Below are 17,637 nucleotides of genomic sequence, written 5' to 3'. Positions count from 1 at the left end.
GGTGTTTTGCAGATTCTACATTATTCTTTAGCGTTGCATAGTATTCCATTGTGTGAATGTACCAAAGTTTGGTTATCCATTCCTCATTTGTTGGACATCTCGGTTATTTCCAAGTTTTGGCTATTGTAATAACTAGCACTAAATCTTAATCAGGGCTTTGAACTGGTTTGGTCAGGTTCAAACCCTGCTGGGAATTGCTTTTCCATCCCAGATATACTGAATCAGAAACTACTTTTCAACAAGATCCCCAGGGAATCTTGTTAAAATCCATTGTTAGATGGGGGAAGGGGGTGTTCAGATATTTTGCACTACAGATAGAAAGAAGATGGTGTTGGGTTTAGTGGGTGTTTTGGAGATAGAATGTAGCAGTCTTTGGTGATGAGCTGACTTTTCAGAGGTGAGGGAAAGGAGCCAGAGATTACTTGGAAGCTTGGGCTGCTAACTTTTAGGCCATTTACCAGGTAAGTGAGTATAAAACAAAAAGCAGTTCATAGCTTCATTTTTAACACAATTCGTAGGAATAACCTATTGGCCCCTACTCTATTTACAGTGCTTAACAGCAAAATTATATTTTAACTTTCATACGATTTGTATTTCTTTTCACAGTTGATTCTGTCATTAAAACAAGACTGTGATTATTTTTAAGTTAATTTTTAGGGATGTTTGTGTAATTTTAGTCCTACAGCCTTTCTGATCTTGCAAGTTGAATGTCTTTTGAAAATTGAATGCCACTTTCTACTAGTGTTTTCTGAGTGTCAGGCACTGAGTTAGTACAAGAGTGACAAAGAAGAGACCTCCTCCACATTAGCAAGCTTCAGGATGGCTCATACTATGGAACCACTGGCAATGATCTTAAAAGAAGTCTTAGTAATTGAATTTTGGGGTGTTTGGGGAGCTTATTTTTTGTTTCATAAAATGAACACAAGTCAAGATTTCAGACAAAAAATGAACAAAAAATGTCTCTTTGTCTTGGAAGTTTATTACAAATCCATTAAATAATCTGGAATGTATGGAGTCAGAGTGCAAGATAAAGAAAAATGGTTAAATAGCAAAAATTAAGAATTTGGCCACTTACCAAGATTCACCCTTAAAAGAAATATCAGAGTATCAGGCAAAGTCAGAATCCCAAAGCTTATTACATGGATTGACTTGGGCATATTTAAAGCAAAATGCAAATTCTAACTAAAGTGAAAGGTGTCATTCTTTGAACTAACTGAAGTAATTGTTTGAAGGAATGTTATGAGGAGGTCAGTGGCACAATGGTTAAAGCATTTGGCTGGAACCCAAAAGGTCGGTGGTTTGAACCTGCCAGCTACTTTGTGGGAGAAAGATGAGGCAGTTCTGCTCTGTCCTATCAGGTTACTATGAGTCAGAATCAACTCAGTGGCAGGGGGGGATTGTTTTTTTATATTATAATTATAATATAAATGAAGTTTTGGCCATACTACTCAAAATAAAGTTGTTCTTTTAAAAAGAAATTAAAATTATTGTGATGTAATGAATTATTCTTCTAGCCATAATCTTTGTGACCTCCACCAGATGATTGGGTGGGATTGTGCAAATGTTGGAGCTCTGGTGGCGTAGTGCCTAAGGCATTTGACTGCTAACCAGAAGGCCAGTGGTTCAGACCCACCAGATGCTCCTCAGAAAGAAGATTGGGCAATCTACTCCTGTAGAGATAGCGCCTTGGAAACCCAAGGAGGGGTAGCAATGAATCTGACTTGCCCTCACCCTCACAGGCAATGAGTTTGTTTGGTTTTTTGGATGCAAATGTGACCCACCAAGGGGATTGGATAGCTTGTTAGTAATGTAAATAAGGTACATAGCAGCACCCTTGTGTAGGTGGGACTATGCAAATAAAGTGTATGGAACCCTAATGAGATTGGTTAGTTTTGCCATCCTGCTGGGCTTAAAATGAGCCATACAAAGATAGAAAGGGAGATCTTACTACCTTCAAGAAAGAAAAGCCAAGAGTGAGTAGAATCCATCCTTTCAACCTGAGATGCCTGCACTGAACTTCTTTGACACAAGAGACAAAGCTGTAACACTTTGATGAGATGGCAATAGATGGCACCAAGAGACTGGCACAAGATAATGATGGACTTCCTGGCCCACCGAGCAAGAAAGATGAGGGCCTTTGGACAGGAGGCTTCCTGGTAGAGTGGGTGCCTCTCTGGGTACCTATCAGCAAAGCTATAAAAGCTTTGTACCACTTGCCCGAGCAGGGCAGAGGGACCAAGGGCCAGTGAGAGACCTGCCTTCAGGCACAGTTGAAGGAAAGATGTCCTGTTTGAAGAACTATATCCTAAAAGTTCCTGATCCTGAATTGTAACCTGTTACTTCCCTAATATGGGGAGGGGGTGACAAAGAAGTGTATGACAGTCTCTTCTGCAAGCTGCTATATGTTTATAAGATATTGGGGATATGGGATGGAAGGGAGTTAAATGCTATATAGGGTTTTATTTAGTCCATAAAGTGGTATGTTTTGAGTCTATATAGGTTGTATAGCTGTTTTCACTTAACATATTGTATCACTTTTTTTTTTTAGTTATGCGTTTTCTTTAGATAAAGATATTAAATTGAAATAATTTCCTTCTCTATGACTCTAAATTAGGATATGAGTACCATGGATGCTGCTGAAAAGAAATGAATGATAAAGACTATTAAGTAGCTTAAAGCTTTTTATATTAAACTCTGGGAAAGTCCCTTATTAACCACAGAATTGCCAAGGCTGATCAGATAGGATCGTTAAATTTTTTGTTTTTTCATTTATGCGCTCTTAAGGAACCTAATAGTATCTTTCATTAAATTAGCTGGAATTGAATAGTTTGATTTGAAATATTTTTCACTAATGAACTTTTCTTTCTTAATAATGCTTTGTATTCCTTTTTCTTAGGAGTCTCAACAGTCCAATTTTGGCCCTGGAGAGCAAAGTAAGTGTTTCTGTTTCTTTTGGTTTTTAAATTAAGCTATTTTTGAGCATTCCAGTTCTCATGGTCACATCAGAGACAGCTTTAATCTTTTTTTTTTTTTTGCATGTTTTATTCACATTTTTATAATCTGATGATTAGTAATGGGTTGAGCTGAATCTTGGTATATTTTTTTAAAAAATGAAGACTTGTAAGGCATTGGAGATCAAAATTAGTTTTTTTTATTAAGTATTTGAATTAATGTTGAAAGTTAATGAATTCTGTTTGATGAGCACCTCATAAACCCAAGACCATTTACTCTTTTTCTGTGTCCTCATGAAAATGACTTGGTTCTATAATGGTAAAATTCCAGGGAAGAAGAGGTCATTGTAGTTGACCACGGCTCTTCCCTTCCTGTATCTATAAGCTCACTATTTGTTTTTCCTGGGTCTTTTGATTTGGAAAGAAAGGCTGCTGTCTGCTATATACTACCCCCTTCACTCCTACTCCCTTAATTTTTTAGCAGAACTTGGGGGGAAGATAACATTAGGGAATTCAAATGTAGTTCCAAGAGATAGTAGTTGTGCAGATTAATAATGATAAGGTTAGGAATTATTGCAAATGTCTAGGTTTCACCTTGTAGTTCTGTAATAAAACAGATGTTGTCTTTACCAAGAGCAATAACTTTTTTAATGATTAAAGTATATTTAAACTGGTGGTGAGCTATTTTGAGGGAGATGGAAATGTAGAATTTTTTGATCCTTGACTTGTGATCCTTACCTTAGTGATCTTTAGACGTGAAACTAAAAAAATTATCTCTTTAGTGTTGTTAATGAACTTTCCATAACTATATGTCCATTTCTTAGTTATGCATTGAAGGTGTATTTGCAGGAAAAAGGAACCTGACACTTGTTGATATCAGAAAATAGCTAACTATATAGGCCAGAAAGTTTGCAGTTTCTCCTCTCTTTTAAGAAAGTCTCATCCTTACTTCTACCCCTCCCCCCAAAGCTATTGGCAAATGAGATCATAAGCTATATAGTTTTTATTACCTTGTGTTTTTCAGTTAATGTGGTAGTTAAGGTTGTGTATCAACTTGTCTGGGCCATGGTTTTGAGTGCCTTGGCAGCTGAATGTAGTTATTACCCATGATGAGATTATAAGCACTGCCATGGTGGAATCTATTGTGAGCTCCCAATCAGTTAAGTGAAGTTGCCTTCAGGATGTGGCTTGCTTCTAGTATATACAGAGAAGCTTTGGGAAAGATCTCTAGTTTTTTGGCACATTTTGGATCTACATTTGGCTGTGTCTTCATCTCCAGTTCCTGGACTTGAACCAGTGGCCTGCCCTGTTGCCTGCTGATTTGGGATTATACCATTTTACTTGCCAGTCTTGGGTTTGTCAGCCTCAGCAGCCAGCAGCTGTGTGAGTTAGAAGAAGCCTCTAGTTTCATTCTAGGGGCCTGAAACAAAAGGCAGAGCTAAAAGCGCAAGGTCAAAGGATCTTCACCTAGCCCCTAGAGCCAGCACTCTGAATTCAGACTTCTAGCCTCCTAAACCATAAAAGAATAAATTCCTTTTGTTAGAACCGTCCATTTGTGGTAATTTTGTTATAGTAGCACTAGAGAACCAAGACGATTAATTTATTTTAGAGATGTTTCTATATTAAAATAAAGCCCTTGCTCATTTTATTTAACCTTAAAATTTTACTAAATTATATAAAAATCTGTTCCTGTCAAGTCTGTTCCAACTTATGGCAGCCCCATGTGTTACAGAGTGAAAATGGGTTCCATGGTGTTTTGACTGCAATCTTTGTGGAAGCAGATCACCAACCATTTATTTAACTAGTCCCCTAGTGGTAGACATTTAATTTGTTTCCAGTTTTGCTGTTACAGACCAAGCTGAAATAAATATCCGTGTGTGTGTGTGTATGTGTGTGCCTGTATGTATGTACATTCGTATATGTTCCTCCCAAAATACCTGTTGCAAATTCCTTCCATTGTAATTGCTAGGTAAGTAGATTTGTGCATTTTCAACATTGATAAAAGAGTTATTACCAGATTGCCTTCAAAAAAGATTGTATGAGTTTGTCTTACCAACAGCGAATGTGTACATGCCTGTTACCCCCCATATACTTAACAGCTTCTCATATTATCAGACTACTTTAAAGTGTTACCAATTTGATGATGAAAAATTATGTATCATTGTTTTAATGTTTCCTTGAGGGTAGATATTTTACAATCTAAATAATTACACTTTAGTTGCTTATTTCTGCATTCTCTTTTTCTAGAAAGATACAATCCTTCCTCTAAAACGTCAAATGGACACCAGTCTAAATCGTAAGTTTAGTGTTTGTTTGTTTTGCTTCAAGTCTATCTGTATCTGGATATTTTGAACAACGCATAGAAATATGTACCTAATCCTTTAAGGCAAGGTTAAGCAAACTTTTATATAAAGGACCAGAGAGTAAATGTTTTAGGCTTTGTTGGCCAGGTATTTCTGTCCTAATTACTCAGCTCTGCTGTTGTAGCATGAAAGTAGCCAGAGCCAGAGGGTATAGGTCTGTTCCAATCAAACTCTCTTTACAAAACAAGTGGAGGGCCAGATTTGGCTTTGGGCCATAGTTTACCTTCTCTAGGACACAGTTCTTTCTCATCTTTCAGAGTTGTCTCTGTGTTTGTTCATAGTTTGTGTTTAATAAAGAAGACAATGGAAAATACAGCAATTCTCTTAGCCCTCCATTTAACCTCTAAATGTAGAATATTGTTGTTGTTGTTGTTGTTATGTGCCGTCGAGTCGGCCCCAACTCATAGCGACCCCTCCTTCGGTTTCCGGGGCAGTATCACTACGGAAGTAGGATTGCCCAACCTTCCTTCCGAGGAGTGGCTGGTGGATTTGAACTGCCAGCCTTCTGGTTAGCAGACAAGTGCTTTAGCCACTATGCTACCAGAGCTCCTCAAATGTAGAATATTAACCTAGCTTTTACTGTATTTACATATTAAGCAACATAATCTGTACTGTCTTTATGTTTTCTTATTTTTATTTTGTAGACAGAACTAGAAAGGTATATATCATAATGCAATATGCTGATGCAAAAAAACAAACCAAACTCACTGCCATCGAGCCGGTCCCAACTCATAGCAACCCCTCGTTGGGTTTCTGAGGTGGTATCTGTACGGAAGTAGATTGCCCAGTCTTCCTTCCAAGGAATGGCTGGTGGGTGTGAACCGCCAGCCTTGTGGTTAGTAGTCAAATGCCTTAGGCACGATGCCATTTAAAACCAGCTTTCTGGGCAAACATGGCTATATGGGTGGATAGATGGATGGACAGGCTGAACTATTAGGTATGTCTATGCAGGGGGGAGTGTGCCCAAGACCATGTATAGGGTTGGCAGAAAATGTTTCTATGAGTGTATTTGTGTCTTCTGTAAGAATTCCCAGGTATATAGTAGAGCTGACAAGGGACAAGTTTGTAGTCACTTCTTGGTTATAGCCAGCTACCCAGAGCAAGCAAGTAGTTGAACCTGTGGGCTCGGGACCATAGTCACAGGGGACGTCAAGCTCAATTGGCATAACACACTACACAAAACACTGTTCCACCTCCTACTTTGGCAAGTAGTGACTGGGATCTTAAAAGCTTATAAGCAGCCATCTAGATGCACAACGATGGGTCTCTCCTCATCCAGGTCAAAGAAGAATGAAAAAAAAACAAAGATTCATGGAAACAATTAGTCCAAGTGACTGGTACACCATGTGATCCTCAGCCTATATGACTATGAGACCAGAAGAACTAGATGGTGCCCAGCTACCATTGTCAACCACTCAGAGGGTGATCTATATAGGAGATCCTAGATAGAGAGGGAGAACAATGTGGAACAAAAGTGAAAATCATTTGGAGAAAAAAAAAAAAAAGACGGGCCAGGTTTGCTGGTCTGATAGAGCCTGATGGAACCACTGAGGCTATGGCCCCTAGCTGCCCTTCAAGTCTGGAATTGAACCCACACCTGTGGCTTCCAGCCAAACAAAAGACAAGCATATGAGGTGAATGTTTGCCTGAGGTAGATACACTCCTTGGAGAGAACAATCATGGGAGAATAGAAGAGCTGTGTATGCACAGGGACATAGCTCAGGGGGCAGGAGTGCATGGAAGGAAGGACACAGGGAAGAGGAAAGTGTGGGGAGGAAGTGGGAGGGGAGCTGTTGGCATTGTGGTAAATTGTAGTCAATGTCATGAGACAAAGTGTATGTGAACTGCTATATGGAAAGTGAATTTGCTCTGTAAACTTCACCCAAATCACAATAAAATTTTTTTAAAAATTTAAAAAAAACAGCCTTCTGATTAGCAGTCAAATGCCTTAGGCACTATGCCACCAGAGCTCTTATGTGGATGCATTAGCTAATAATTAATTCCAGTTTAAAAAATGAATTCCTCAAATCACATGTTATTGTGGCCACAGTGCCAGCTGATAAGAAGTATCCCCCTCACTGCTAAAGAATTAAAATTATATGCAAAGAACTGATAGGTGCTTGCCACATATGTGCATATCACTTTGGTTGATGAAGAAACCAAAGCATGCAGGTCCTTGAGTACTCTGATGTAATCTTTGACATATTTACATGTTTAAACTGGTTCATTGAGCTATTATTTAAATATAAAGGCTGCAAGAATTCAGAGTAAGCACATTTCCTTACAGAAAATCAGATGAACTAAGCCCTTGCCCAAAAGAAAATTTCTTCTTCTCTAACCCACTAAATTGGGCCAATCTTAAAATACTTTTCATAATTCTGCAATCATCAGGTTACTTTATTTCAAAGTGGTCTTTTGTGTAATGCTCTGAACTTAAGGTCAGATTTACAAACTCGGGTTAAACTTTGAGGGGAGAGTAGAAGTAGTTATTAGAGTGAAAGAAGATTTCTTTTCCACTGATTGGAGACTGGCATGAAATCTTAAGAAAGGTAATAGAACTACTGATAATGAAAAATTAAAACATTTTCCTACTTGTGGTTTCCCCTAAGCTTTGTAATAATTTTTCCTTTCCTATAAAAAGGCAAGAAATGCTTTTGTGGTTCATTACTCAGATTTTAATTTTAATAGTTTTGGTTTTATGGCCTCAAGGAAAATTTAAATATTTAATTTCACTTTCAAAAAAATATTTCAGGAACTATCTGCTTATATGTAATATTTGTGTGTGTGTGTGTGTGTTTAAATTGATTTGAATTTTGATCAAGAAAGATTTGGAACCTTGAAATATTTTTATTCAAAGATGACCATTTCTGTTATATAGCCAAGTCTTTTACCCAAAATTGTTATTTCTGCAGAGGGCACTTGTCTTTCATAGTAAGGCATCTCTGGACTAGAGCTTTGACTTAGAATTTATGTTCTGACTTTTACAACCCAGTTGTTGACAGTGGTAGAAATCTTCCTTCATGTAACATTGGGGACAAAGAATTGCTTAATGCTTATGTTTTATCTTCCTTCTTTTTAGGAGTTATTTCTCTCTACTGGACTATTGAGTATGAGTATGGTACTTTGGCTCAGAGAGAGAATTAATGTGTATGGAATTAAAGAAAAGTTAGAAATAACAGAAGTGAATAAAAGTTTACAGAAGGTAGATTTTGTTTAGTTTGAAAAGAAAGATGAATATTTTGTGGAAAGGTTAGAACTTGTGAAATGGATAATTTCCTTCATTTAAAATTTCTACTATAAATATGAACCAACCCACATAGAATAAGACTTGTTTTTATTTTTGTTTTGTTTTGTTTTGTTTTACAACTAAATCTTTGGCTACCATAATGATTGCTCCTAGAATTCTTGGTAGCTGTTTATACTCTGGTATACCATTATGAACAGTTCAAAAAAATAATGACCCTTTCTGCCTTTTCCCTCTAGTATGTTAAAGGATGACTTAAAACTAAGCAGCAGTGAAGACAGTGATGGGGAACAGGTGTGTGTACTACTGTATGATTTTGCCAGTCTCGTACGGCATTTGTTCTCATTGTGTTTTATAAGAATTTATAACTACTACATTTATGATCTAGTTATTTAAAATAAGTTTCTTCCTATAAGCTTTCAGATACTGTAATGTTGCAGTTTTCTCCTTAAAAAAAAAAAAAAATCATAATTTTTCCTCATTGTTAAAAAAGTTGGCTTTTCCTTAATAACTTGGCCATAAATCAGAACATACTCATGAAGCATGCTATTGTTAACAAGGACTATTAACAAAGCTTGTCCTGGCAATTCATTTATTGTTTAGGTAAAAACAGTATGTCATAAGTATTGTTAAGTAAATATCAACACACACATTTGAGAAGCCAGTTTTTCCTATTAAGATTTTAGATATTGTTCACATTAAGCAGATAGCGTGCTATTTATTCATTCTCAGATTTCCCTCTCATGCTCTAATTTTAGGATTGTGATAAGACAATGCCAAGGAGTACACCAGGAAGGTAGGCTTCCTTTTATTCATTTATTTGTTTTTTAGAGGATTGGGGTCAGTCTGATAACATTGTACTGATATAATAAGTGGCTTATAAATAATGTTGATTATGGTAATGGTTCCACAACTCTGTAAATTGCCTAAAAATCATTTAGTTGTGCACTTAAAATGGGTGAATTCTATGATAGGTAAATTATAACTCAATAAAACTGTTTTTAAAGATAAGTATTACAGATGAAAGGAGCTTTAGTGGCACAAATGCTTAAGCACTCAGCTGCTAACCAAAAGGTTGGAGGTTCTAACCCACCAGCGGCTCCAAGGGAGAAAAGCCCTGGCATTTGCTTCTGTAAAGATGTCAGCCTAGGAAGCCCTATGGGGCATTTCTACTCTGTCTTACAGGGTTGCTGTGAGTCAGCACTGACTCGATGGCACACAACAACATTACAGCTGAGCAGCACATCAGAAACTTTTTCTAAGAAAGTATTTATTTCATTTATAATGAAGTTCTAGAGTTGTAGAATTTAATGGCTTAAGAAGGAGTAAACATTATAAATAAAGTTGATTGTTAATTTGGATGTTTTCCTGTTGTCATTATAAAAAAACTTTGGTGATTTTTATGTTTTATCTCTTTCAGTAACTCTGAACCTTCACACCATAACAGTGAAGGAGCTGATAACTCCAGGGACGATTCTAGCAGCCACAGTGGATCTGAAAGCAGCTCTGGATCCGACTCAGAGAGTGAAAGTAGTTCCAGTGACAGTGAGGCAAATGAGCCATCCCAGAGTGCATCTCCTGAGGTGAGAGGGAGACAGAGGGCCGCTTCCAAGGCCCCTGGTGACATCCAGTTAAGAGCTAAGTTAAATATAAAAGGTGAAGGAAAGAAGGTTATATATTCTGACACAAAGAAATTGAACTGTGTGTCTTGGAGGACACCCAGATACTTCAGTTTCCCTGTTATTTGAGCAAACATTTTCCTCTACATTAGGAACAGCTTGGGGTCATGATATAAGTCACTAAAATATTGGATTTCTTAAATTTGGGCTTTACTTTTTGTGTCTCAAGATGGTAGTTCATAGGTTTTGTTGTTGTTGTTGTGGATAAAAAGAGCTCTTCTATAGTATAATTCTACTATGTTGTCGTTATGTGCCGTCAAGTCATCTCTGACTCATAGCAACCCTCCTTGGGTTTCTGAGGTGCTATCACTACGTAAGTAGATTGCCCGATCTTCCTTCTGAGGAGTGGCTGGTGGGTTTGAACCGCCAACCCTCTGGTTAGCAGTCAGGTGCCTTAGGCACTATGCCACCAGAGCTTCCAGTTCTACTATAGCTTTAAGGAAGGTTGGGCAATCTACTTCCATAGTGATACTGCCTCGGAAACCCAAGGAGGGATCACTATGAGTCAGGTCTGACTCAACGGCATGTAACATAACACGTTATTTATTTACTTTCTAGAATTAAATTTATTAGTCATTTGTAATAATGCTTTTGAAGTGGGATTCTGACAAGAATATTTGCTGTTTAAAGGCCATCTATAAGGAGCTCTGGCAGCATAGTGGCTAAGACACTTGCCTGCTAACCAGACAGCTGGCAGTTCAAACCCACCAGCCACTCCTCGGAAGGAAGGTTGGGCAATCCTACTTCTGTAGTGATACTGCCTCAGAAACCCAAGGAGGGGTCGCTATGAGTCGGATTCGACTCGACGGCAGGGAGCTCTGGTAGCATAGTGGCTAAGACACTTGCCTGCTAACCAGACGGCTGGCAGTTCAAACCCACCAGCCACTCCTCAGAAGGAAGGTTGGGCCATCCTACTTCCGTAGTGATACTGCCTCAGAAACCCAAGGAGGGGTCGCTATGAGTCAAGTTGGACTCAACGGCACATAACAACAACAATAACATTTAAACTTATCTTCTCATTCAAGTGATTAGAAATAATAGTCAGTATTCAGCCCTTTGCTTTGGGTCAGTCAGAACCATTAACCCCTTCCTGTTAGCTAACGCTTTTGTGATATCAGACATTATATTTTTTTTCTTCTTCTTTGAGATTGTAGAAGAGGGAGAAAGCTTCATTATCAATAAAAGCATAATTCTTTCTGTTTTCAGCCTGAACCACCACCAACAAACAAATGGCAGCTTGATAATTGGTTGAATAAAGTGAATCCACATAAAGTATCACCAGCGTCTTCTGTGGACAGTAATATCCCATCATCTCAAGGCTATAAAAAGGAAGGCCGAGAACAGGGCACAGGGAATAGCTACACTGATCCAGGTGGACCTAAAGAAACAAGTTCTGCTACTCCCGGACGAGAGTCCAAAACTGTCCAAAAGGGATCAGAAAGTGGACGAGGGCGGCAGAAGTCTCCTGCACAGAGTGACAGTACAACACAGAGGAGAACTGTAGGCAAAAAACAACCCAAAAAGACTGAGAAGGCAGCTGCTGAAGAGCCCCGTGGAGGCCTGAAGATAGAAAGTGAAACCCCAGTTGACATGCCCACCAGCATGCCCTCAAGCAGACACAAGGCAGCCACCAAAGGCTCAAGGAAACCCAATATAAAGAAGGAGTCCAAATCTTCCCCTCGACCCACAGCAGAGAAAAAGAAATACAAGTCAACGAGTAAACCTTCCCAGAAATCCAGGGAAATCATAGAAACAGATACCTCATCCTCAGATTCGGATGAAAGCGAGAGCCTTCCTCCTTCCTCACAAACTCCTAAATACCCTGAGAGCAGTAGGACTCCTGTTAAGCCCTCCTCAGTGGAGGAAGAAGACAGCTTTTTCCGGCAACGAATGTTCTCTCCTATGGAAGAGAAGGAACTTCTTTCACCCCTCAGTGAGCCTGATGACAGGTATCCACTTATTGTGAAGATTGACCTGAATCTCTTGACTAGAATACCAGGAAAGCCTTACAAAGAAACAGAGCCGCCCAAGGGGGAAAAGAAAAATGTACCAGAAAAGCACACAAGAGAGGCTCAGAAACAAGCCTCAGAAAAGGTTTCTAACAAAGGCAAGAGGAAACACAAGGTTTGTAAAGGGTTTTTGTTGGTGATGGTGGTTTGTTTTTAAACCTCAGAATGTGAAATTCTACGAAAATACCATTAAGCAGCAGAATTACTAGGTGGGTCATGAGCTGTTAGGGAAAAAGAGTGAGTCCAAGGCTCAGTTGAGGCTACGTGTGGAACAGTCCCTTGAGGGGCATTATGGTTGTGCCTCAGCCTCCTTTGGTTAAGTAGGTCATTTTTAATCTATAAGAAACGAGCTAGCACATCTGTTCAGAGTATGTGCTGACCATTATAGAGGTAAGAGGAGGAGAGACTGCAAATGGGCCTTTGTGGCCTTCCTCAAATTTTAGTCTTTATATTCTTTAGTTGAGATCTATACTCTCCAGGTTGTTACAATCCCCATCGCTCTCTTATGTCTTAAACCCAGGCCAGTTTACACTTTTAAGATTACTGCCTAATCTGCTTTCCAGCTAAAAAATGAACCCACTGATTTTGACATGTTCCTAAGAATTTCACCAATTTACTGTTCATAGCTAGATCTCATCCTTAAACATTGCCAAGGTAATTTGGATTTAGAGACAAAACTTGGTACACGTTTAAGGTCAACTTTTTTTTTAAAAAAAGACCTAGGAAATGTGAAAACCTGTGATTGGAGGATGGTAGTCACATAATAGAAAGAGCTGAACAGCTATATATATCAACAGAGGCTCTTTGGAGAAAAACAGCTTGGTTGTTTTTGAACTTTATTGAGGAGTTTTAGAGGAAAGAAGATTTTAATAATCAGTGTTGAAGAATACATATTGATACATATTTGTGAGTATGACTGTAAACAGGTGAAAAAGTTTGAGACAGATGAACAGATGGATATGAGAGTGGCTTTTCTAGGGGAGCTTGAAACACAGACCTCAGTTGGTCTGAGAATCACATGTAGGGATAGGGAGAATAGAGCATTTTTGTAAAGGAAGTGATCCAGAGGTTTTTTTTCTCTTTTCTTAAAACTACAGTACTATGTGCAGGTGATATATATTCAGAAAAATTAAGGTAATAATTTCTAGAAAACTGAAATATATTCTTCTTCATACTATTAGCCAGTAAGTTTCCATTATTGTGGGAATGCTTCACTCAACTAGTAAGCTGTTTAGGGCTGCTGCCTCCTACAGCCCATGGCATCAGATTGCTAGACTTGGTTATGAAATTTATTTATAGAATTGCATAGAATAACAACTTGTATATAGTAAGCTCTGCTCTGTAGAAAAAGGGGGTATTTCCTATGAGACTTAATAAAAATGGTCCTTTTTTTGTTTTAGAAAAGTTTTGCATGTTCTCTATAACCTAGTCAAGGAAGCAGGGATCGTTCAGTCATAGAATTCTTGCATTCCATGTGGAAGACCCAGGTTCGATTCCCAGCTAATGCACCTCATGCTCAGCCACCATCCGCCTGTCAGAGAATGCTTGCATGTTTCTATGATCCTGAACAGGTTTCAGCAGCTCTTTCAGACTAAGACAGAAAAGGAAGAAGGGCCTAGGTCTGAAAATCAGCCAGTGAAAACGCTATGGATCTCACTGGTCCGATCCACAATAGATCGGGATGGTACAGCACCTGGCAGCGTTTCATTCATTGTGCACAGGGTTGCCATGAGTCAAGGGCCTATTCAGTGGCAGCTAACAACAAAAAGAAGTTATTCAAACATCATTAATACAGAAAGTGAAAGTCCTTTTTTACTTTTTTGTGTGAATTTTTTTACAGAATGTATATATAACTTGAAATAAAAAAATATCCCCTTCTAAAAGGGTTATATATCTCCTCCCTTCCCCTCATCAGTACCTATGTAACAATACCTATAGGTCAGATTTTTATTTTATAAAATACATAACACTAGGAAACCAGTGATAGGTTTTTGAAATTCATGGCAAGTATCAGAGACGGTTTCTAGAGATTGAAAGGAAACCCATTCAAGGCTAATGAGGGATGTAGCTGCCTTTCTATCATGTTTTCATGTGTCTGTCTTTAATCATTTTGTGTAAGAGAATAGGCTATTTTACTGTGACAGATTATTTGCAGTCTTGTATCCTGATATTAGAAATAATAATTAAATTTAGATTCATCAAGGAAAGTATATTGAAAATTATAGGTGGGCCCACAGCTTATGTTTTTCAGACAGAAAATTTTTCAAAATCATTAGGCTTCAAAATGTGTATGAATTATTGAACGGAAAACCAATTTACACTATAAACTTTTCACCCAAATCACAATTAAAAAGCTTAAAGAATAAAACTATTCGATTTGGCTATAATCAAAAAGAAAGATAATAAAAGTATTAGCAAGTATGTGAAGAAATTTGTACTTGCTGGCAGGAGCTCTGATGGTTAAAGCATCGGCCTGCTAACCCAAAGGTCAGAGGTTCAAACTCTCCAGCAACTCCACAGGAGAAAGATGAAGTGCATTCTGCTTCTGTGAAGATTTACAGCCTTGGAAACCTTATGGGGCAGTTCTGTTCTGCCCTTCAAGGTTGCTCTGAGTTGGAATCAACTCAGTGGTGGTGGTTTTTGTTTTGTTTTGTTTTTGGTATATTTGTTGGTGGGAATGTAAAATGGTATAGCTGATTTAGAAAAGAGTTTAACAGTTCCTCAAAAAGTTAAACAGAGAGTTACCATATAAGCCAACAATTTCACTCCTAGGTATATACCCAAGGAAAATGAGAACATACGTCCTTACAGAAACTTACACAAAAATGCTCACAGCCACATTGTTCATAATAGATAAAAAGTGAGAACAACACATATAGTTACCAGCTAATGAATGGATGAATAAAATGTGTTCTATCTATACTGTGAAATATTATTCAGCTATAAAAAGGAATGACATACTGATACATGCTATCACATATGAGCTTTTAAACATGCTTAATGAAAGAAGCCAGACACGAAAGATTACATATTATATAATTATTCCATTTATATGAAATATTCAGATAATAATAGAAAATAGACTGTCAGCGGTTGGGGAAAGGGGGAATGGAAAATGACTGCTAATAGGTACAGGGTTATTTTTTAAGGTAATGAAAATGTTCTAAAATCGATTGTGGTGATAGTTGCATCAACTCTGTGAATATACTAAAAATCATTGACTTGTGTATTTTAAAAGGGTGAGTTTTAAATTGAATTGTGACTACCAGTTAATGTTTAATTGTGAATTATATCTCAATTTAAATATAATAGACAACACTCCCTTCCCCAAAATCATTAGTCTAAAAAAATGCCATCTACAAGACATAGGAAATCTGTTCAGTATTTGGGCTCTATGTATCTAAAATGGGATACTTTTCAGTCTTAAAAGTTAATTTATTTAACATTGTCTAAGCGACAGTGTTCAAACTTCTTTCTGTACTTTAACAGGGATGAACTGTTTGGGAGTGACTAGTGCTGGAAACTGAAGTTGGATGAGTGAAAGTCAGACCTGGTAATTTCTGGCTATTTTCTGTTCTTCACTCAGAATGAAGATGACAACAGAGCCAGTGAAAGCAAGAAACCCAAAACAGAGGATAAGAATTCAGCAGGCCACAAGCCATCCAGCAGCAGAGAGTATGTCCCCAAACACACTGCATGCCAGTGTTGCTAATATATGGACATCATTGTGATTGGGTACTTTGTACCATGCATGCTCTTTGAGTGTTCCTTTAATAAGCATTTACACACACATGTGTACATACACCAAAATAGTGGGAGTTTTTGCTTTTAGTTCATAGGGCTGGAAAGATTTAAGATTCAGTCATTTCTTCATCTCTTCTTTTTCTTGATGGCATAAGGTGAGTATGGCATAAGAAATAAGAAAAAGAAGCTTTACCACTTTCTGGGTTAGATAGCAAACTTACCTATAACTAGCAATTGCTAGTAAATTATAGCAATTGAAACTAGTTGCTAACTTGAGAGCATTAATCTCTTCATTCACCATTTATCTACTTGTTCATTGAACAAATATTTATTGAATACTTAATGTGTGGTAGGTTGTGTTTTAGGCACTATGTATATAGCCATGGGGTAATGGGAGACAGGTAAGATGTCTACCCTCATGGAAGTTAGTTTTATTTTTACAGAAATCGTGTCCTAGTAATCAAACGGGAAAAATCAAATTTGTCTTGAAAAGAAGGCAAAGAGGAATGGGAAAAACCTACCACCCCTGTATTACTGTGTGAAGAAATGAGGGCATTTGTTTGGTTTGGCAGGTCATCTAAACAGAACGCTGCAAAAGAAAAGGATTTGTTGCCTTCTCCTGCTGGGCCTGTTCCTTCAAAAGATCCAAAAACAGAGCATGGCTCTCGGAAGAGGACTATTAGTCAGTCTTCCTCCTTAAAGTCAAGTAATAATAGCAACAAGGAGAATAGTGGCAGCAGCAAAAACAGTTCCTCCACATCAAAACAGAAGAAGACTGACGGGAAGACTTCCAGTAGCTCCAAGGAAGTTAAGGTAAGTGTTGACGGGGGGAAAGGAGCCACTGAGCCTTCTGAGAATCACTTTGATTGCCATGTGACTTCTCCAGGGTGACACTCTGTGCTTTCAAATTTTGCAGATGTCTCATTAAATTTATAGGCCTGTGCACTGTCTCAAAATGTCACCATCTGGATGATAAACTTGCAAAGTGATCTGAGACCATTAAAGCAATCAAGTCAGTTGCCCACATACGTATTAATTAAGATGTTGTTGTTGTTGGGTGCCACTGAGTCGGCTCTGGCTATGCTCTGACTCATACCAAGCCTCTGTACAACAGAACGAAATACTGCGCAGTCCTCTGCATCGTCACAGTTCCTGCTGTGTTTGACCCATCGTTGCAGCCTCTGTGTCAGTCCATCTTGTTGAGGGTCTTCCCCTTTATTCACTGACCCTCTGCCAAGCATGATCTCCTTCTTTAGGGACTGATCTCTTCTGACAGCGTGTCTAAAGTACATGAGACAAAGTCTGGCCGTTCTGGCTTCTAAGGAGCATTCTGACTGCGCTTATTCAAGGGCAGATTTGTTCATTGTTCTGGCAGTCCTTGGCATTTTCAGTATTTTTCACCAGCACCACAGTTCAAAGGCATCAGCTCTTCTTAGGTCTTCCTTATTCATTGTCCAGCTTTCACATGCAGGTAAGGCTGTTGAAAATACCATGGATTAGGTTAGGCACACCTTAGTCTCCAAAGTGACATCTTTGATCCTTAACTCTTTTCTCTTCCTGTTCTGGAATTCCAATGACACGTAAGTTATTCCTTTTGATGGTATCCGACATGAACCTTAGGCTTTCTTCATTTTGTTTTGATTTTTT

The 17,637-nt window shown here is 38.2% G+C and overlaps 1 protein-coding gene across 1 annotated transcript in view; it reads left to right on the top strand.

Moving 5' to 3' along the window:
* AFF4 (AF4/FMR2 family member 4) overlaps positions 1-17,637 on the top strand; it is an 87,771-nt gene that overhangs the window by 52,670 nt on the left and 17,464 nt on the right. The window contains exons 5-12 of the mRNA XM_007943747.2: positions 2,897-2,933; positions 5,199-5,247; positions 8,798-8,852; positions 9,317-9,354; positions 9,979-10,141; positions 11,444-12,361; positions 15,833-15,921; positions 16,563-16,803. Coding sequence (XP_007941938.1) covers positions 2,897-2,933; positions 5,199-5,247; positions 8,798-8,852; positions 9,317-9,354; positions 9,979-10,141; positions 11,444-12,361; positions 15,833-15,921; positions 16,563-16,803 — 1,590 coding nt within the window. The remainder of the gene's footprint in view (positions 1-2,896; positions 2,934-5,198; positions 5,248-8,797; positions 8,853-9,316; positions 9,355-9,978; positions 10,142-11,443; positions 12,362-15,832; positions 15,922-16,562; positions 16,804-17,637) is intronic.

The sequence above is a fragment of the Orycteropus afer genome, unplaced genomic scaffold, assembly GCF_000298275.1.
Source record: "Orycteropus afer afer isolate SDZICR_OR568_19922 unplaced genomic scaffold, OryAfe1.0 scaffold00112, whole genome shotgun sequence".
NCBI lineage: Eukaryota > Metazoa > Chordata > Mammalia > Tubulidentata > Orycteropodidae > Orycteropus > Orycteropus afer.
The sequence above is the reverse complement of the archived record's forward strand: the minus strand, read 5'-3'. Positions and strand labels throughout refer to the sequence as shown.